The sequence below is a fragment of the Echinops telfairi genome, unplaced genomic scaffold, assembly GCF_000313985.2.
Source record: "Echinops telfairi isolate 266 unplaced genomic scaffold, ASM31398v2 ScPeMD7_443;HRSCAF=831, whole genome shotgun sequence".
Lineage (NCBI taxonomy): Eukaryota > Metazoa > Chordata > Mammalia > Afrosoricida > Tenrecidae > Echinops > Echinops telfairi.
This window is the reverse complement of record NW_022104341.1, coordinates 17,380,760-17,402,987: the sequence shown is the minus strand read 5'-3', so window position 1 is coordinate 17,402,987 and position 22,228 is coordinate 17,380,760. Positions and strand designations below refer to the sequence as shown.

Below are 22,228 nucleotides of genomic sequence, written 5' to 3'. Positions count from 1 at the left end.
TAGTGGGGGAGAGGAAGCATTTAGGAACTAGAGGAAAGTTGTATGTTTCATCGTTGCTACCCTGCACCCTGACTGGCTTGTCTCCTCCCCGTGACCCTTCTGTAAGGGGGTGTCCAGTTGATAAATGGTAGAACTTTATACTTCATTTCACCTTTAAACAGTAGAAAGAAACTAAGATCCATGGGTTTGCTTACAAGATTTATTTTATGTTTTCACATTTTTTTCAGCTGCTAACAGTAAATGGATCCAAGGGCATCCAGAATGTGCATATAATCTTGCAAATTCTCCACACTTGAAACCTGCCTGGGTCCTAGACAGAGCATTTTGGCATTTATCCTGTGATGTTGCAGACGGGAAATACAAAGAAAAAGGAGTACCTGCTTTGATCGAAAATGATCAACAAATGAATGTAAGTATGTATAGAGGAGTACCACACCAAAACAATAACAATTTCTGAAGCCCTTTAAATTTAGGGTGTGGATATTATTTAGAATCTTTATTTTAAATATGATAGCTAGTACTTAGTAGGACATATTTTAAATACTTATTCTTAAATATTGAAATTTTTCAGTGCCTTCGAAAAATAGTTTGGGAGGATATTTTCCCAAAAACTCAACTCTGGGAGTTCTTCCAAGTCGATGTTTACAAAGCAGTTGAGCAATTTAGAAGACTTCTTATACAAGGTACTGGGTATATGCTTGCATGTTCGCATTAATTTTAAGAACTTAAATAAGTTATCATTAAAGGGACTAATCTCCTCCCTTCTTGGTTAATAGTATTAGTTCTATTACTATTACATGATACATATTACTATTACATGATACAGAATTCCGATTATGAAACCACTGGCAAGTTAGCATGGGCATCCATGTCTTAATGATACATGGCTTAATTAATTGTTGTAGGAACTGTATCTCACTTTCGGTGTCTCAGCACAATGTCTCACTACGATTCAGAGGAAGTCTCAGCGTCTCTTCTGACATCCACATAGGCCTTTTCTTTCTTTGCTGTCTTTTTCATGCCTGCTGCTCTTGATGTCATTCCACAGCTGATCAGGCTTTCTGCCAGTAGTGTTCAGTGCCTGGAATCTGCACTTGAGATGGTTTTAAATTCAGGTGGGACAGACTCAAGGTCATAGTTTGGCTCTCATGGACTTGTTTTCATTTTCTTCAGCTTTAACCTGAACTTACATATGAGGATTGATGATCTGTTCCACAGTTAGCCTTTGACATGGTTTTAGCTGCTGATATTGAGCTTCTCCATTATGTCTTCCCACAGATGTAGTCAAGTTGATGTCTGTGTGTTCTTTGTGTGTGTGTGTGTGTGTGTTATAGTTTTATTAGCATTCAAATCTGTATTGGACATTTTTTAAAATAGTTTTTATTTATTTATTTTATTGGTGGCTCATGTGTTCTATCTGGAGAAGCCTGTGTGTATAGTCGCCTTTTATGTTATTGAGAACAGTATTTGTGACGAAGTCATTGGTCTTGCAAAATTTTATCATCCAGTCTTCGGCTTATTTCTATCAAGGAGACCTTATTTTCCAACTACTGCCCCCTGCTCTTTGCGTACAACCTTTGCATACCAATCGCCAATAGTTATCAGTGCATCTTGATTGCATGTTTGGTCAATTTCAGACTGAAGACATTGGTAGAATTTCTCAGTTTCTGCATCACTAGCTTTTGTGGTTGGTGCGTACATTTGAATGATAGTTGTATTGATTGGATTTCCTTGTATTCAGATAGATATTATCCTATTATAGACAGCATTGTACTTCAAGCTAGATCTTGACATATCCTTTTTGAATGTGTCATTCTTGGCATAGCAAACCATATGATTTTCTGATTCAAAATGACCAAAGTCCATTTCCACTCACTAATGCCTAGCACAGCGGTTCTCAACCTGTGGACTGCGACCCCTTTGGGGGTCAAACAACCTTTTCGCAGGGATCGCCCAATTCCTAACACTAGCAAAATTACAGTTATGAAGTAGCAATGAAAATAATTTTGTGGTAGGGGGGTCACCACAACATGAAGAACTGTATTAAAGGGTCACGGTATTAGAAAGATTGAGAACCACTGGCTTAGCATTTCAATTTTTATGCATTCCATTTCCTTTTCTACAACTTCCAATTTTCCTGGATTCATACTTCATATGTTCCAAGTTCAGATTCTTAATTGATTTTTTTGCAGCTGTCTCTTCTTCTCCTCTTGCCATGCCCTGTCAGCAAATAGCGGTCCTGGAAGGCTTTACTCCATCCATGTCACTATTGTGGATTCTGCTGTGAGAAGGCACCACTCCCTCTCTCATATTTCGAGTGCTTTCTGACCTGAGGGGTTCATCCACATGCTTTAAAAAAATAAGTGCTATCTGTGAGCTGGGGCTAAATTGATTGCTATCTGTATTTTTCTTCTATGATATTGTTTTCTATGAATATGTTTGCACATATATATGTATGTCAGATGGAGCGAGAAAGATAGATAGGATGTTTTTAAAATAAGTGTGTGCCTGGCTGATACTGTCAGGAAGCTTTGGACTGCTAACCAAAGGTTGGCAGTTCAATCTCACCAGCAGCTCCCACAGGAGAAAGAGGAAGCTATCAGCTCCTATAAAGACTTACAAGCTCAAAAATTTTAAAAGCTCATTGCTGTCAGATTGATTCCACCTCCTACAACCCTCTAGGAGAGAGTAGAACAGCCCTATGGGTGTCCGAGACTGGACATCTCTACAAGGGTGGAAAGCTTCATCCTCCCTCTGAGCTGCAGGTGGTTTCAAACTGCTGCCTTTGTGGTGAGCATCCCGATGTGGAACCCAGTCTGAATGAACTCCACAGGGGTTTCGTTTGCTTTATTTCCTATGAAAAATGTAAACAAGAAATTTTGAAACCAGTAACATATAAATACCCTTGTGGGTATTTGCATTGAAGATGTATCATCTTTTCCTTCTTTCAGACAATAGGAAAATAACAAAGTCTGATCCAATGGAACATCTAAAGATAATCCAAGATCCTGAATACCGACGACTTGGCTGTACTGTAGATATGAACATTGCACTAGCGACTTTCATACCACATGAGTATGTTTCATATTCTTCCTATGAAATAAATATTAATTCTACTTATGACTTTTATAACATAATTTTCATACTATTTATTAAAATTCTTCATAGAAAATGAACTAAAGTAATTAGTCATAATGCTACTACATATGACCTTTGTGTATGTATGTGTGTGTGTGTGTGCTAGACCATTTTCTATTTAAGCATGTGAAAATTTTAATAATGGAAAAGTTCTTAAGCCATCACTAAAATTCTGATGAATGATTAGTTGCTATGACCCACATTAGAATATTTTTAAATGTAGAATTTGTAAAACCATTAAGTAACGAGTCTGTTTTGTGCTTTCCACGCTAGCAAAGGGCCAGCTGCAATTGATGAATGCTGTAATTGGTTGAGTAAGCGAATTGAGGAATTAAATGCAGAGAAGCTTCAACTCATGAACTACCATCAGGAGCAGGTTTTACTTGCTTTAAACGGCTGCTTTTCTTTGAGTCTCAATGTTGGTGCTTGTCCTGTGGTAAAGTAACATAGTTTAATGTTTTCTAGGCTGTTAACTGCCTATTGGAAAATGTGTTTTATGAACGACTGGCTGGCCATGGTCCTAAACTAGGACCTGTCACTAGAAAATATCCTTTAGTTACCAGGTATTCTATTTTTGTTTTTTCTCCCCATTGATGGTTGAAAACTGTGTTTAACATTGCAGGATTACCTACATATTTCTTTTAATGTGCGACTTCAGTATATTTCTTAAATTGAAATGAACATTTTTATTTATGAACTAGGATTAATATTGAATAATTTTGTGAGGTACATCTTTAACAAGAGACATTATCATTAGTGTGAACCAGTTTATAATTATTATTCACATGAATATTTCTTGCATACTACTAATAAATTCAATCTTAATCAAATTGAGCAAGCATTTAGTGCCTAACTGTAAAAGCTATGTGGGGCATAGAAAGGACAACTAGAGAGTAGCTGATAACATCAGTTCCTCAGTGATTTTCCTAGTAGTTAGGTTTTTTGTTTTTTAATTTAAAATGTTAAAAAAAAGTTAGCTGGATATATTATAATTTTAATATTGCACATTCAAAAGCTCCCCAAGGAATTTCTCTACACAGATCTAATATCTACTGTACCGCTGTAGATACTTTACTTCTCCGTTTGAAGACATGACCCTGGCTGCAGAAGAGTCTATGAGTCATCTCCCAGACAGAGCTTGTTTTCTGATGGCATATAACGGATGGGTCATGGGAGATGATCCTCTTCGAAATTTTGCTGAACCAGGTATGTCATCTTTGTAACTTCTATGTATATGGGAAGTAAAGGGTTCATGGAAAGCTCACAGTACTCATAGAAGCTGTTTTATTGATTCTCTCTCTACACACACACACACACACACACACACACACACACACACACACAGTTTCCCATACTGTTTCTTCTGAGAGACTGGAGCAGGCACATGGTCTGAGATAAAAGAGAAAGAATTGACAATAAGGGCAAGCAAGACTCATCTCTCTCCTGTCCCTGTCTTTCCTTTAAACAGATAACTTTTCTGTATCAATTGTGTGTATGGCGCTTCTGCATAAGATTTTATATTGCAAAAAAAAATATTCTATTGGAAATTTAAGAGTTTTAAAATGACTAGACTAACATTTTTTTTCCTTAAGAAACATGGCATTTTTATCCATTGACCAAAACAGTGGGAGGTATTTAAATGGCAGCTACATGAGAAACAAATTGCTTTCAGGTTTCCCCTTCCTTACCTTCAGTGTTTGATTTTCTGCAATTATTTAGTTGTCAAGAAGCATTTAGCAGAGATGTCACCAATATGTTTATTATTCAACTTTTGCGAAGTAGGAGTCTACTTTAGTGGTGGGCAATATGCCCTTTTCTCTTCTCTTTTTGATGTAACTGGCTTTAAATATGTTGGTAGTGTAGTGGTTATTCCTTGGGCTGTGATCCTCAAAGTTCGTGGTTCGAAACCATCAGCCTCTCCTTGGGAGAAAGACAAGGCTTTCTACTTCTGTGTACAAAAACCCACAGGGGCAGTACTTCCTCTTCTTATAGGGTCACCATGAGTTGACATGGACTCAACTGCAGCTAAGCTTGAGTATCTCCTTTCTAGTCACGCTCAATGCGAAAGCTGCCGTGCTCTGTGCCAGGGATTCAACACCCGGTGGTGAAAAATAGAGAGGCAGAGATCAAGTTGTAATGTTTGGGGTAGAACTGTAGTTTTGTTTTGTTAAATAGTCTTCTTGAGCTATCGTCACCACAATCAACTTTGGAATATTTTCATCCTTCATGTACCCATTGATGTTGAGAACCGTACTTCTTAACGGACCTGTAATAATTCCATGACTATTTTTCTTTTAAAAGCAACTTATACTTTTGAAATTGAACACAAACTTTAAGAGAATCTATTAGCATAAATTTGGAGAAAATAGATATGAAGCATAAGCTAATGTTCATTGTTTAAACTTTGTCCCCATACCTTGTTATAGATATAATTTTTACAATATGTAGATTGTGATAGAAATAATCCATCTCATTTTTAAATGATAGTGTTTTCTTGAAAAAATTGTTTTCCATCTTATTTCTTGAACCATTTGAAAGCAAGTTTCTCTCGACAGATTCAAATGTGTATCTAAGAAGAGAACTTATTTGCTGGGGAGACAGTGTTAAGTTACGCTACGGGAATAAACCAGAGGACTGTCCTTATCTTTGGGCACACATGAAAAAATACACCGAAATCGCTGCAACGTATTTCCAAGGAGTGCGTCTGGACAACTGCCACTCAACGCCTCTTCATGTAGCTGAGGTACAGAAAACCAACTCGCTTTACGAAAGAAATGCAGGTCTCTGGTTTAGAATTCCTTTAATGTGCAAATAGGGATTTCATTTTGCTTATTGGACGCACTTCAAGCCTTAATTTGGTTAATTGATTTGAGCATAGAGTTTAATCTTTCCATAAGTCTAATGGCATCTTTTCATGCAGCTGTATAGAATAGTGGGTGATAAAATGTTTAGTAAGATAATGCTTTAATTTAAATTTAGGCAAATAACGTATTATCTCTGATGATAATACATCACAACTATTTGCCTGTAAGGAGCCCTGATGGTGTAGTTGTTTCGAGATGGGCTGCAAGCTGCGTGGTTCAAAACCCCCAGCAGCTCCACGGGAGAAAGACTGGGCTTTCTCCTCCCGTGAACAGGTGCAGTCTCAGAAACCCACAGGGGGTGGCTATGAGTCAGCTTTGACTTGATGGCAGTGAGTTTGGTTTGAGTTTATTTTCCTACAGGGTTATGATGAGTCAGAATTGACTCAATAGCAGTGAGTTTATTCACCTATTGGTATATAAAATGTCAATTTTTCTTACTATGTCTAGATAAATTTCCATATGTTGTTAGGAACTGTGAAGTTGAGTCCCATATTACACATTATAGTGATTATATAAATCTAGCATTAAAGGATATTGGAGCTAATTTAGCCAGCCTCATTGATTCTATTTTTCATTAATTGTTTAAAAATATATAAGTAAATATGGACTATATATATATATTCTTGTGGGGTTTTTTAATAGTCACTTTTGAGCATGCCAACATTTATAGCCTTATTTTCTCTCTAATACAGCTCTGTAAATACACAAATACAACTTTTATCTCGTTTATAGGTTTTCTAACAGCTTCCTGTTGACAACTGTAGTGTTCCTTGGAAATGTGTGCTTATCAGAAAATATATATTTCTATAATGTTGAAGCAATATTTATAGTATACAGTTATGTTTGACATTCTGTGGTGAGAAATCTCTTTGATTTGGAGGAATTTTGTGAACATCCATTAAGCTGGTAGAGCATAGGTCAACTCTGTTTACCCACAAGGAGTGTCTGGTTTTCTTGTTTGGGTTTCTACCATGCCTTTATGAGTGGAATTAACTTGATAGCATTGGGTCTTTTCTTTGTTTTAACAACAACAAAAAGATAACTAATAAGATAATTGTGACATTATGGTAACACAGAATTCCAAACTAGCTTAATTTTTTTTAATTATCAATGATTTTACTTGCTAGCTGATAGAATTTAGGTATTATACTCGTCCTTTGAACTGAGCTGATTTTTTATTGTCAATATTTTCTCATCTCAGTTGGACAGTCAGTACCATTGTAGCTTTAAAGTGTATTACAATCTAGGAAACACTGGCTTCAGCCAGAGCTATCAGACCTCATCTGTGTAACAGCTAAATGCTTCCCCAGCAGCAACTTTATCAATAATGACTTAGTCAACTGTCTGAAAATGAACAGTCTGAGTAAAGGTGTTAAAAACAAACAAACAGTAGTGAGGAAAGCCTGGCAAAGCTGTTGTTTTGATTTATATTTTTTTTAATGTGACACTAACATGTTTCTTCTTCTCCCCCTCTCCTGTTGTTCCTTTATCTTTGTAAAACCTAATCTTCCCTGTAACTGTTTTATTCTCTTCATCAATTTTCTTGTTGACTGTGTGTGTTGTTCTGTTGATGTTTCCTACATATGCGCAATTGAAATTTTTGGAAATTCATTGCGAATTTCTATTATACTACATGATTATTTTCCTATATCAAATCCATGCCCAGTCTTGCCTTTTTTCCTCCCTGATCTTGCTTTTCCCTTTCTGCTACATCTGTGACTGTGCTTTTTGCAGTACATGTTGGATGCTGCTAGGAAATTGCAACCCAATTTGTATGTAGTAGCCGAACTGTTCACAGGAAGCGAAGACCTGGACAATATCTTTGTTACTAGACTGGGCATTAGTTCCTTAATAAGAGGTAGGCTTGTCGAAATGTATTTTTCTCTAAAATTATAACGTTTGTTTAAAAGGAGTAAAGGGTATTTGGTAGTTTTGTTTAAAATGTTTAATGATTATTTTAACACCATTAGTATTCTTTCAAATACTCTATCCTAAATTATCTAATGTAGTAAAGGAAATTTTCTACTTTGGGATGAGATACTTTAATGATCAGTGTAATAAACTGATGACTCAAATGAAACCTTTTTTTCCCCTGGATCATATATTTCTGTTTTTCATCTCCCAACTAGATATCTGATATTACCCTGGGATAATTTTCCATTGGTTTTGTAAAGCCACTGTCCTAAAAACATATGTTGCCTTTTACCTATTGTAAGCCATCTTACTTATAAAGAAATCTTTTTGTTCTTGTTATTTAAACAGATGAACATTTGGTTAAATGTTTAAAGCAAATGAAGTTTTCAAAGTAATGTTTGCGTGGCCTTTATTTTAAAATCAGTTATAATAGGAAATCTCACCGCTTCTTGGGTATCAATAATGGTAATTGTTAAAATATTCTGTCACACTGTGCAGAGGCGATGAGTGCATATAACAGTCATGAGGAGGGCAGGTTAGTTTATCGATATGGAGGAGAACCTGTGGGATCCTTTGTCCAGCCCTGCTTGAGGCCTTTAATGCCAGCTATTGCCCATGCTCTGTTTATGGACCTTACACACGACAATGAGAGTCCCATTGTGGTAAGCATCCAGTCTGGTTCTCATAAACATGTTGCTAAACGTTTTGTTATTTAGTTCTCTAATGTTTAGGCGCAATACTACTCACATAGTTCTTAGATTTTACAAATGATTGTGATTCAAGCGTTTTTAGAATGTTTAGTTATTTATTTTAAGACATTGTCCCTTGTAGGATATATTCTTTCAGTTCATCACGCTGTAGGATCACTTTGCATTTGAAAGTAATGCTTTATTATTGTTGTTTTCTAGCATAGATCAGTATATGATGCTCTTCCAAGTTCCACAATTGTCTCTATGGCGTGTTGTGCTAGTGGAAGCACTAGAGGCTATGATGAATTAGTGCCTCATCAGGTTTGTTTATTCCTTGTTTTTTACAATCCATGATGTTAACAACGACATTGAGTATTTTTATCAAAAACTCTCATTGTTAGTTAAAAATGAAATGTGTTTGGGTTTTAACTTTGTCCAGATTTCAGTGGTTTCTGAAGAGCGGTTTTACACTAAGTGGAACCCTGGAGCATCGCCATCCAGTACAGGTGAAGTTAATTTCCAGAGTGGCATTATTGCAGCCAGGTGTGCTATCAATAGACTTCACCAAGAGCTTGGAGCCAAGGGTTTTATTCAGGCAAGGAACTTCTCTTAAGTTTCTTCAGGTTCAGTTCCAGGGTCTTTAGAGTTTCCACAGTCACCTGTTTTGTCTTTATGTTCTTCAGGTGTATGTGGATCAGGTGGATGAAGACATAGTGGCGATAACCAGGCACTCACCTAGTATCCATCAGTCTGTTGTGGCTGTGTCCAGAACTGCGTTCAGGAATCCCAAGACTTCCTTTTACAGCAAGGAAGTACCACAAATGTGCATCCCTGGTAATTAAATCTGAAAATTATTATTGCAGTTATGTAAATCTAAAAATTGTTAATGTCGTTAGGTTACATTAAATGGTACTATATTCTTGTAGTTAGTTATTATAATATATCATGTATTGTAACAATACACATATGGAGGTAGTTAAAGGAAAAAATTGATATTTCTGGTAACCTTATTTTTAATGCATGAAACAAAACCTAGATAAGCATATTCTCAATGTGAACATTTTATGATGGAGTATATTACTCCATAACTCATAAAATATTAATCAATTTTCCTAATTTGTATAACATGAATGTGTATTTCTTTTATACCCAGGATAAATTATAAATGTATTGGTTTTCATTTATATAGTATCTATATGTGCACATGTATACATACATACACAAATATAAGTTAAACTGGATTATAGTTTTGCCTTATATTTTAGCTCTTCATAATCCTTCCTCACCTGCCTTCCTATCCCTATATCACCCTACTATTATAGCTAAATAGATGAATTCACTGCTTCCCAAGTTGTCTTACTTAATTATAAATATGTCTCTGAGATATGTGTTTATTATTACATGGCTTTTTTCCAGCTGTGTGTTATTTATTTTCTTACCTACAGTTTTGCATCATGAACTAAAGCATAGCATGATCTTATGTATTTATCAAAGATTCAAGGTTTTTATATCAGTTAAGAATTAGCTGAACATAACTTTTTAATTATCACTTACTTAGCTGTCAGATGATATGCTCATTCATTTCTTTAACTATTCACAAATTGATATTCCATACTCTTGCCTGACCGAGTTGGTTTTGGTTTTGGCTTAATCTTGTTTTATCTTTAATAATAGATATAGCTTTATATTATTGCAGTCAATGTATACAGTATTATCTTGGGCTTTATTTGTGGCCACTTTTAAAATGTCCATTTGCCAGTACATCTATCAGTCCACAACATTTTAACTTTCTTTTTACTGAATGTTTTATTTTGTTATGTTAGTATTCTTTATGTTCTATAGGTTAATATTCTTTAGTGTGTGTATAGCAGTGTTCCTATCTATGTTCTGATTATACTCGATCAGAAGACATGCACACTATTCTCTATAATGTTTTTATAATAGAACATCTATTATCATGATAATAGAATAATCATAATAAAATGAACACATTTTGGTGTATTTATTTGGTGAAATACAACTTGTAGTTGAAACAGTGCACGTAGTAATGGGAATGGGTCTAAAAAGTGCCATGTTGACCATCCGAAAGCAGGCTGCAGAAGACTGCACATAACATGATCCACTTTCATAAAATTTGGAAACATGGAAAATAATACTGCTACATTGTACAGGAAAGTGCACACCTGAATAAAAATGACAAGAGTAATGAACTCCAAACTGTTGATAGTGATGACGTCTGCAGGGAAGAAGTGTATACAGGGTTTCAATTGTATTTATCGTTTTGTTTCTTTAACCTAAATCATAGAATTTTCATTTTTAAAGTTACTTTTTGTAATTATTTTTATACATTTTATTTCCAAAATATTCCATTTTGTATTTTTTAAATGTTAGGCTTTCAAGTGAGATTTACTTTCCTTTCTTCAAATGTAATAAGAGTGCTATATTTTTACCATGACGAAACCATTATTACTTGTTAAGAACATTTCAAGAAAAGAAAAGAAAAAGAATAAAAGACACCTTTGTTAATGTAATTGTGATTCATAAAGCAAAAAAGCATTGTGTGAAAATGGATTATTGGCAGAATTATCTACTTTCAAATTTTTGTGGCCTTTAAAAAAGTTGATTTATGCTTCATTTTGGGCTTTAAGTTAAATGATTTAAAAGACCTTTAAACCCATTGCTGAGAACTAAATTATGTTTCACAGGAATGCTGTGGACAGAGTAGAACTGCCATACAGGGTTTTCCAAGTCTTTCAGAAGTAAACTGCCACATCTTTGCTCCGCAGAGCAGCTGGTGAATTCCAACCAGATCTCCTTAAGAGCCCTGTAGCTATTCACAATTACTGATGCTTTTAAATGATAATTTGTTATACTTTTTACATATTCTTAGGCAAAATTGAAGAAGTAGTTCTTGAAGCTAGAACGATTGAAAGAAGTACAAAACCTTATAAGAAGGATGAGAATTCAATCAATGGAATGCCAGATATCACAGTGGAAATTAGAGAACATATTCAGGTATTAAGGGCTATTACCTTATTTACTATATTTAACATTTTAAGAATATTAGAATTATTTATTGAATGATTTTATTTTTCAAGCTTAATGAAAGTAAAATTGTTAAACAAACTGGAGTAGCTACAAAAGGACCCAATGAATATATTCAAGAAATAGAATTTGAAAACCTATCTCCAGGAAGTATTATTATATTCAGGTATGTTAGAGTTCAAACTATTGGCTTTGCTTTTATTTAACATGGTTTACTTATCCTGAAATTTTTAATAAACTACTCCTACAAGTTAACTATTTTTATTGCCATTTTCAGAGTGAGCCTTGATCCACATGCACAAGTTGCTGTTGGAATTATTCGAAATCATCTGACACAATTTAGTTGTCACTTTAAAGCTGGGAGCCTTGCTATTGACAACGCAGATCCTATATTAAAAATTCCTTTTGCTTTGTAAGTATATCTTCTTTTACGGAGACTTGTCACTTTAAAACGTTGCTGTCGCCTGTTTGAGGGAAGCTTCCTGGGCATTTTTATCTTATTGTGTTGAGGGTTAATTTACAACTTAGGGAAACCTGCTCAGATAGCCTTTAGCAACTAGCTGTTGCTTTACAAAGGCTTACCCCACTATGGCAGTGGTTCTCAACATTCCTCATGTTGTGGTGCCCCCCACTTTTCTTAATTGTAATGTTTCTACTGTCATGAATCATCATGTAAATTTATCTGTATGATGTGTTTTCATTGTTACAAATTCAACATAATGAAAGCACAGTGATTAATCACAACCATACGTAATTATATTGTGAAATATTTCTAATGGCAAATAAATGAAATGTTGTCTTTAAAAAACATTGCTGTCACTGGCCTGATTGGAGTGTCAAGGTCACACTCGAGAACTGTGGAATATAATCCAACTCTAATACACATGAGGGTCTCCATGAGTCAGAATCAACTGCATGACATCTGGTTTGGTTTTATATGAACTCAATGTGGTTCTAGGTAGCAGCATCAGCAGCATCTATTTTTTAGTCTTTTACACTGTTACTTTATCTTTCTCGTGTGTGCTGTCATACATGTCCTCATATTCTCTTTATGTATGTATATATATGTGCATGTATACACACATATAGGCTTCAAAAAGTTCACGGAAAAATAGATTTTAAAGATAATGAAAAATTTCCACGAACTTTTGTTTTTTGTGTGTATTTCCCCTTCACTTTTTTTTAACTGAAACAGCTTTAAAATGGGTCAAAGGGGAGATCAAATGATAAGACACTACATTTTTAGACCTATGTCTGCTATCGTCTACTGTGCAATGCTCTTTGTCTGATAACAAGGCTATTCACTTCCCCCAACTATGATCAGAAGGGAGTCACCAGAGACTTAATCCATGAGTGGATCCTGCAAATGCACTTTGGGCTTCCACTGTCATTTCCAGGACCCTTTTGAAGCTCTCTCATATACATTCTCTCTTTCTATGCACACCACCAATCCACTCTCCCTCTCTTTTTTCTTGAGCCGTTTGAAACTTATATAAACTATCCCCTGCACCGTATCATTGTTTATTGTCAATATTCTACGTCATGGATATACTTATGCCATAATTCACTCAGTTGGTTTCCCAGTTTTAGACAGTAGACTGCCACTAGTCATCCCTTATTAGGGTAGCTAGGAGCTACAGTCGAGTTATGTGTACGTCTTTGTATAGCCATAATTGCATAAATGTATAATTGTTCCCTTACTAACTATTCCCTTGCTAAACGGTACTACCTCTTATATGGGTCTTGAAGTTTAGACCAGAGTTTACTTTAGTGTCACCACTATATCAATCTAATGCTGAACAAGTTAGTTAGACTTTTTCATCTCAGTTTCCCTATCTGTGAAACGAGGCTCTCATATCTACCTCTTTGGGTTTTATAAGAATAAATAGTATAATTACTATAAAACACTTAACAAAATACCTGGCACAGAGTAAGAACTCACTATATGCTTACTGCCAATACTAGGATAAATTTCCAGGAATTTATGTGAATGCATATATTTTAGCCTTTTATAATGTGCTGCCAAATTTCCCAAGAAAGCTATGTCAATGACTGTTAATTAATACTCTAAGTGAAAGTATCCATTTCTCCATGTCCTTAACCAATTCTGAGTATACATTATTATAGAGTAGTGCTTAAGAGTGCTTTAGAGTATGGAATTAGCCTTTCCTGGATTTGAGTCCTGTCTCAGAGGCATGGTAGCTCTAAGAAATATGGACTGGGGAAGTTTCCTAATGTATATAATTATAGTACCTCCCTATGGAGTGAGTATTATGTACTTAAAGCTGATCCAAATGATCAAATTGGTAAATATAAAATCATTTGAAACAACTTCTCATATTTATTTAATTAGTTAAGCTAAATGATTTATATGTTCATTGGCCATTTACATTCAATGAAAATCACTTTATGTATTATAGCCCATTTTAAAATTGTGTTCTATATTCCTTTGTTTCATAAGAACCTTTATAATTAAGAGTATTGATTCTTTGTTGTGTATCACAAATATTTTCTAATTTGGCATATAAATCCAAATTTTCTGATAGGTTAGAGCAGTAGTGCTCAACTTTCCTAATGCCGTGACCCTTTAATACAGTGATCCCCCCAACCATAAAATTATTTTTGTTTCTACTTCATAACTGTAATTTTGCTACTGTCATGAATTAGACGACCCCTATGAAAGGGTTGTTCGACCCCCAAAGGGGTCGCACCCACAGGTTGAGAACCACTGGACTAGTGGCTGTATACTAATTCCCACTAGTACATTACAATTGATCTTTGAAGGACACGGGCCGTATGGGGCCAGCTGAACAAATCCTTTTTTTCCTGTTGCTATTGTGGGGTGTTTACTTTTTTCAATGTATCCTAATAAATAATGTCAAAGCCCTTGATTATTTCCTTGATTTGAGAGTATCACTGCTAACTAAATTTTAGCATGTTTGGCCCAACAGTTTTTCATGATATATGTTGTTTACAATGTATACTATAATGCTGAGCCTCTAACACATACTAAGGTATTGCCTTGTTATAAATTCAGTTTTGGTTTTTTTTTCATTAACAGCAAGCAAAATTTTATAGACTTTCCCTTACAGGGGTATATCTTAAACTTTCCAAAGAATTAATAAAATACATGTATGGAGAAAAGAAAGTAATGAAGATATTAACATTTGCATAGGATACTTTTTCAATGTAATATAACATTTAATCAGGTGCCTTTTCCTTTTTTGATTCTTAGTATTGCCTCTAAATTAACTTTGGCTGAGCTAAATCAGTTACTGTACCGATGTGAATCAGAAGAACAAGAAGATGGTGGCGGGTGCTATGACGTACCAAAGTGGTCACCCCTTAAATATGCAGGTCTTCAAGGTAAGCACGTTTTTTGCTTTTCTTTTAGGGTATAAGTTTTTTTTTTTATAAGTAAAAGCATAGGCTCAAAAAAAAGCATGGGCTCGGAGTTCAACTACTGAGGTCAAATTATGGCTACCTATTGACTGATTGACCTTGGACATGGAACTTTTCGTTGCCCCTGTTTCTGCATCTCTAAACTGCCCCTATGAGTTTCCGAGACTGTTCACCAGAGTGGAAAGCCCCATTCCTTGGACGGGCCGGTGGTTTCAAACTCCCAACCTTGAAATTAGCAGCTCAGTGCATAACCACTATACCACCAAAGCTCTAGCTTTGTATTATTCCTTGATGTCATTCATATATAGCTTCTTAAATATACTTTGACGTTAATATTTCTTCATGTGATTTATACCATAAAAGAAAAATAATAGACTTAATTGGGCCACAATGGGATTAGTTGTGAATATAATCCATCCATTTTCCTTTTCCATCTAGCTGAGAAGATTTTTTCTTGACATACTGGTTTTATCTTATAAAGAGAGTTTGTAGCGAAATCATATGCATCTAGAGTTATTGTTGGAACCAAATATTTAACTTTATTTAATCCACAGATTCCTGAATTTATTTGGCCTTCCCCCACATTTTCAGAAAAAAAAAACTCCCCAGCAATTAAAAACTTTTGTGCTATATATAGCCCATAATCCAGGATAAAGTATAGGTACCTGCTTTTGGAATGCCCCATCCCCCCAGGAGGAATCACAAACTTTGGGAAACATGGTTTAATCCATCTGGTTGGTAATATTTTCTGTGCTCTCTATGTAGGAATTCTGTTTTATCACACCTAAATCCCTGGTTCATGTTTTCTCACATATCACACCTCTTTTCAACCCCTTATTTTTTGTCCATTTAACCCATTTTTCAGGACTGGTTCCCTTCTTAGTCTTCCACAAAGCTGTCCATAACTATTGCTTTTTCAGTAATTTCCAGACACCCTTTCCATTTCTTTCCTATGCCTCCTAATTTGTCCTTAGAATGCATTGCCTCATTTTGGTCAGTGTGTGTGTGTGTGTGTGTGTGTGTGTGTGTCTGTGTGTGTTTGTGTGTGCACATGTGTGTAGTTATTATTATAGCTAAGAAGCAGGATTTAGAACCAGATTCCCTGGTTACACGGAACTGTACAAATATTACCTTGGTGTAACTAATTTTGTGCCTCAATTTTCTCATCTGTAAAATGGGAGTAACAAAAGTATTTACCTTAAAGTATTACATGGAAAGCAATTAGGCCACACCTAGTAAAGTACAGGATGGCATTTCAAACCCACTTGGCAGTTCCATCAGAGAAAGACCTGGCAGTCGGCGCCCATAAAGATGGCAGCCAAGAAGGTCCTTACTAGATGGGCTGTTCTCGTCTGTGCTATCAGGTTACTATGAGTTAAAAACAATTCAGTGGCAACCAACAACAGTTCATAAAACTCCACAAAGTAGATTGTAAAGTTACTGCGATAGAAGACTGTATGTGTTCTCTTATTTGGTTATTGCTTTTTAGTAGCTTTTATATCTCTTATGAAATAAGTATATAAATACTCAGTATTTATTATTTTCTTGTACTTCTTGAATTTTTTTCCTTAAAGGAGCCTCATTTTCTACATGAAATACGCTATTTGTGTGTAATAAAGTGTATATGTTACTGGCTTAAGCTAGTATATACTTTATGTCCACTCCTAGCTGTTGAACTTCTGCTTGATTGAAAAGACCACACTTTGGCTTGAGCAACTCTCTTTTATATGATCAAACTATTGAATCGTGTGATATGTAAATTATATGTCAATAAAAATATATGTGAAAAAAAATATGTCAACAAAAAAAAAAAGACCACATTTCTGTGAGCACTTTTTCTGGCCTTTTCTCTTTCTTAATGTTCAGCCTAGTTCCATATCCATTTTCTCCACCCTTTTCATGGATGACTACAATGTCCTTCCTAAGGGTAATTGCCCTTCACTGATTTGGGGCTGGGATACGAAAACCAATTACCTATGATAATAATACAGCATACTATTTCTCTGAATTTTTAGGGATGATGTCTGTGTTAGCAGAAATAAGACCCAAGAATGACTTGGGGCATCCTTTTTGTGATAACTTAAGATCTGGAGATTGGATGATAGACTACGTTAGTAACCGGCTTATTTCACGATCTGGAACTATTGCTGAAGTAAGTAAGACTATGTTTTAATCTACACTTTCCACCACACATGCACACAAAAACTAAGGCACAACAAGAACTATATTACCATGTTTTATGTAATATTTACATTGTCTTCTAACCAGGTACCTTTCCTCCTTTCAGCATTTCTTGCTTCTAATGGATATCTGGTTGATTACTCAAATAAAATTACATGTTTTGATCTACCTCTTAAAACATACCAACAAGTAAACACACCAAATGAACTGTGTAAATTATTTTTATCACAGGTTGGCAAATGGTTGCGGGCTATGTTCTTCTACCTGAAGCAGATTCCACGTTACCTTATCCCATGTTACTTCGATGCTATATTAATTGGTGCATACACCACTCTTCTGGATGTCGCATGGAAGCAGATGTCAAGGTATATCCTATAAAATTTGAGTAAATAGCCTTGTTTGTGTAGAAGCCATACATGGAATCACTTTATATGTACTCTTAAAAGATTAAAATATGAGCAGTTGACATAGAATCATAGAGCTGAGAAAATATGTAAGTAGATACAAAACTAAACATATATTAAAATCTGTCTCTAAAAGCTGATGGGAAAATTAAATTGTTTTAAAATGTTTATTTCTATTTATTCATTGACATAAGTTCATTGATATAATTTTTCTAACTTTCCAACAATTAAAGAATATATTGCTAATTGATTATGAATTAAATTGAACTTAATCACTTTTTCCCAAAATCAAATTATGAATTGAAATGTGCTGGTGAAGACCCAGCAATTGACTTGTGCATAATTTCAGAAACTCCAGCTTTCCTTTTATTTCACAGCAGACCTTGGGCTTAAAGCCCCAAATATTGGGTGAAATGAAAGCAGTTCTGAAATCTAACCACACTGAAAAAAACATTTGTTCTTTATTATTATCATTGTTTCACATTTGTATAGAAAGATTATTTGAAGGGAAGAAGCAAAATAAATACTGCTAAATTATTGTATTTTTAAAATATTTTAAATCCCATCACTTTTGCTACAGCTTTGTGCAGAATGGGTCAACCTTTGTGAAACACCTCTCGCTGGGTTCGGTTCAGATGTGTGGAGTAGGAAAATTCCCTTGTCTCCCACTTCTTTCACTGTCACTTACTGATGTGCCGTACAGAGTAAATGAGGCCATGAAGGAAAAGGAGCAATGTTGTGTTTCACTCGCTGCAGGTAAGAATTTATACATACGGTTAAATTCCTGGGCGTGTACTGCTTGAAGAGAGAAAGAAGGTTTTCTTTAATGGGAAAGCGATTATCAAAAGAAAAAACTCCTATTATCCAAGATTTTATATCGCTACTTAGCAAAATGTCCTTGCTATCCATGAATAATAATAATAACAACAGTACTTAGTATTTAATTAGTAGTGTGTTGCTCGATGGCAGTGGGGTTTCCGTAGCTGTTAGTCCTTTTTTTTCCCCCTGCAGATTATTTCTGGGTTTTTTCTAACTCTTAGCGTTTTGTATTTTTCTGTCAGATTCTTTATTGTTTTAAGGCCTTTTTTCCAGTATTATATTTCTTCTTCAATTTTTAAAAAATGACCTGAGCTTGTGATTTTTTATGAGAACCTGTGCATTACCTGTATAGGTTTTGTGTACAAATCACAAAACACAAAGCAAATGTTGGGTTATTTTTTATTATACTTGTTAACTGCAGTCAAATACTGTTAAGCATGTTTACTAAATTGACATATTTTCCTGCAAGTGATTTAAAACCTGAATCAAGTAACAAAGCTTAGGATGAAAAACAAGTGTGTTTGATTTTTAATTGGAGGCCACTGAAGTTTAGAACTTTCCAACCTTCAGGGAAAAATTAATTGTGCAGTGAAAGTGATAGTTAACACCCATAACTTGTCACCTGCCTATCCCATGAAAAAAATAAAGGAGAAAGCTTAATAATGAGTAGCAATTTTTTAAAATTATCTTTTTATTCACTATCTAGAGGTTTTAAATCTATGATTGTGTTTCAGATTTTTACTTCATTGTTGGAGTTTCTTCTGGTCTATGAATCCATGCAGTTGTTTATGAAAATGGTTCATGAAGCCATTGGGGCGAAAATAAATACAAAGAATGTTAATTATTAGAAACCTATTACATAGTAGTAATCTCAACTTTTGAGATTGAATATTGCAATTGTTAAGTACTCACAAACTATGTACATTTATCAATAAGTGACATGCTGATATAATAATCTAAGTTATGATACCTAGCATACTTACATATCAAATGCAAGGTAAAACAAAATACAAACTGAAGAAATTAGATGATAAATCAATATAAGCAGAAGTTCTGTTTTCTCTTCTAGCTTCCCAAGGGAGTTTTTTTGTATTTTGTGTACTTAAGTCTAGAAGAAAACAGAACTGTACTCAGATTTGAAGATCATTATTTGCATTCTTTCAACATTATGTACTGAGATTATTTGTGTATTGAATATTTGGTCTGTGGTTTTAATCTGTAAATAATAATTTATTAAAAGAAAGTATATTTGTTTAGTCTTCCACATCTATATCAACTCAGCTACACATTTTCTCTCTAGTACTGGCTCTTCATCTCTTTTGAGTTATTGGTTCATAAAGGAGAGAGGGTGGGGAAGGAGGGGAAAAAATTAGGAGCTGATACCAAAGGCTCAGGTGGAAGGGAAATGTTTTGAGAATGATGATGGCAACAGACATGCAAGTGTGCTTGACACAATGCATGGATGGATGGATGGATTGTGATAAAAGTTGTATGATCCCCCAATAAAAGGATTTATAAAAATTAAGAAAAGAAACTGAACAGGGTATAGAACGACATCCCACCAAAATTGACATTCTGTGTAAACATGCATTCTGCACATTGCTGCAGACTGATTTGTAGTAATGAGGTTCAAAGATTTATCTGTATTATTAAGATTATCCATTGATGTGTTTTCTGGTAGGCTTACCTCACTTTTCGTCTGGTATTTTCCGCTGCTGGGGAAGGGATACTTTCATTGCTCTTCGAGGTCTGCTGCTGATTACTGGACGCTATTTAGAGGCCAGGTAGGAGATCCTCAAAGAGTTTGTAGTGCAAATGTATGTCTTATTTACTCTTCCAACCTCTTTATAGAGTTGCTGTCAAAAAAGGTGGATTCAAATCCCCTTGATGATTTTTGTTGTTAATGTTCATGTAATAGAATCATAGAATTTCAAAGAAGTAATTCAAAAATTTGAAACTATTTTGGTTATTAAATTCTAGTCCTGCCTATCGTAGGTCCTGTTATCTTCTACTTTATGATTCCACTCAATAGCATTAGACTTTTTATCATGTTACAAACGTCACTCATTAAAGCAGTGAAGTTTCTGTGCCTGTGTCCTGGAGAAAGCTATAGTAATCTCTACTTTTCCTTTATTGGTTGTCAGACCTTAAATCCTCCAGTTTTAGGTTTTCTGCATTCAGAATGGGCTATGCCCAAATCATATGACCTAATGTATCACAGGTAGAAAAGAAAAGCTGTACGACAGTGCTGTTCGGAGTGTGCTTATTCAGAGAACACCAGGGTGCTCATCACCTGGCAGCTTGTCAGAAATACCTAGTCCATTCCACATCTTCACAGATGAAAACACCATGCCACAGGAAGTAAGCCATCCAGCTAGCTAGAGGAAAAGGTGAGGGTAAGAAACCAGGTTTCTAACTTTTCATTCAATGTCTATTCTCATATTGTTATGACTTTCTCCATTGAAATATAGATGAGGGCAGGGGAGAAAATACATAAAAATAATAACAGTTCAAATTCACCAGCTACTCCACAGGAGAAAAATGAGGTTGTGCCCTCCCATAGCGATTTAGTCTCAGAAACCCCATTCAGCAGTTGTACTCCATCCTGTGGGCTCACTGTGAATCAGATGCCTCTCAGTGGCAGTGGGTTTTGGGTCAGAAATGACAAATTTTTGTCTTCAGCTTTATAACTAGTTATTTTCCTTCCAAATGAGTCACTGAATTCTTTTGTTTTAGGAACATTATTTTAGCATTTGCTGGTACCCTGAGACACGGTCTTATTCCTAACCTCCTTGGTGAAGGAACTCACGCCAGATACAATTGCCGGGATGCTGTGTGGTGGTGGCTGCAGTGTATCCAAGATTACTGTAAAATAGCTCCAAATGGAACAGACATTCTCAAGTGCCCAGTTGCAAGAATGTATCCCACGGATGATTCTGCTCCTTTGCCTGCTGGCATGCTGGTAAAGATCATTTCTTAAAGTAATGTTTCCCTGAAAAAAAGACAAATGATTTTTTCTTTCTTATATAAATTCATGAAATAGCATTTATCGAGCTTATATTGATACCATGGGATTTTTGTTTGATGCTATGAGTGATCACAGAGATGAGACTTGCCTCTTGCCTAGGTAAAAGAGATGGTAATATACAGAAATATGTTCACTGCAAAAAGATGTCGAGAAAATCATAGGTAGACCCATAAAAGGAGAGCCCCTCGTGGCTGAGTCTCGGGCAGTACTTCAGAGAGTAACTAAAATTTCACTTAAGGTGAGTCTTGAGAACGGACCAGCTACTGCACAGTAGGTTTTCAGCAAAGATGGAGGACAGAGTGGGGAGACATTAAAGGTGAAAAGGAAAACAAATCTTAGGTTAACTTAGTCAAAGTTTAGTGCATGCTGCTCAATTTAGTTAGTTTTACATGTAGGGCACCTGGAAGGTAGTGAGAGACTGGGGAAAGGGTGGACCAGGTTGTGGAAGGCCTTAGGGGAGCTCTGGGTTTAAGTTATGAACAGTAGAGAGTGAATAAACATTTTGAGCATTTTGCCCCGCCAAGCAAGTGTGGTATTTTTGTGGGTTTTCCACTTAAGGTGTGCCTTTATGTAACAGTAGGGATTATTAAACCGCTTATATTTGTGGGGCTAGCATGTATTTGTGTCCCCATGATGTTTGTATCATGAACTAGTCAAAAAACAAACTGACTTTAGAAATATTTACCCATGCTTGACACATGGATGGATATGTGCATTGTGATAAGAGTTGTGTGAGCCCCTGAT

At 35.4% G+C, this 22,228-nt stretch overlaps 1 protein-coding gene across 1 annotated transcript in view; it reads left to right on the top strand.

Annotated features, from left to right (window-relative positions):
* The window catches only part of AGL (amylo-alpha-1, 6-glucosidase, 4-alpha-glucanotransferase), an 87,354-nt gene that overhangs the window by 40,323 nt on the left and 24,803 nt on the right, over positions 1 to 22,228 (top strand). Inside the window, exons 6-26 of the mRNA XM_004699235.2 lie at positions 228 to 409; positions 572 to 683; positions 2,952 to 3,075; positions 3,412 to 3,514; positions 3,604 to 3,701; positions 4,205 to 4,344; positions 5,694 to 5,881; positions 7,737 to 7,860; positions 8,415 to 8,578; positions 8,825 to 8,926; positions 9,045 to 9,200; positions 9,289 to 9,439; positions 11,496 to 11,620; positions 11,704 to 11,816; positions 11,928 to 12,062; positions 14,886 to 15,016; positions 17,068 to 17,204; positions 17,465 to 17,598; positions 18,218 to 18,393; positions 20,138 to 20,240; positions 21,193 to 21,418. Coding sequence (XP_004699292.1) covers positions 228 to 409; positions 572 to 683; positions 2,952 to 3,075; positions 3,412 to 3,514; positions 3,604 to 3,701; positions 4,205 to 4,344; positions 5,694 to 5,881; positions 7,737 to 7,860; positions 8,415 to 8,578; positions 8,825 to 8,926; positions 9,045 to 9,200; positions 9,289 to 9,439; positions 11,496 to 11,620; positions 11,704 to 11,816; positions 11,928 to 12,062; positions 14,886 to 15,016; positions 17,068 to 17,204; positions 17,465 to 17,598; positions 18,218 to 18,393; positions 20,138 to 20,240; positions 21,193 to 21,418 — 2,924 coding nt within the window. The remainder of the gene's footprint in view (positions 1 to 227; positions 410 to 571; positions 684 to 2,951; positions 3,076 to 3,411; positions 3,515 to 3,603; positions 3,702 to 4,204; positions 4,345 to 5,693; positions 5,882 to 7,736; positions 7,861 to 8,414; positions 8,579 to 8,824; positions 8,927 to 9,044; positions 9,201 to 9,288; positions 9,440 to 11,495; positions 11,621 to 11,703; positions 11,817 to 11,927; positions 12,063 to 14,885; positions 15,017 to 17,067; positions 17,205 to 17,464; positions 17,599 to 18,217; positions 18,394 to 20,137; positions 20,241 to 21,192; positions 21,419 to 22,228) is intronic.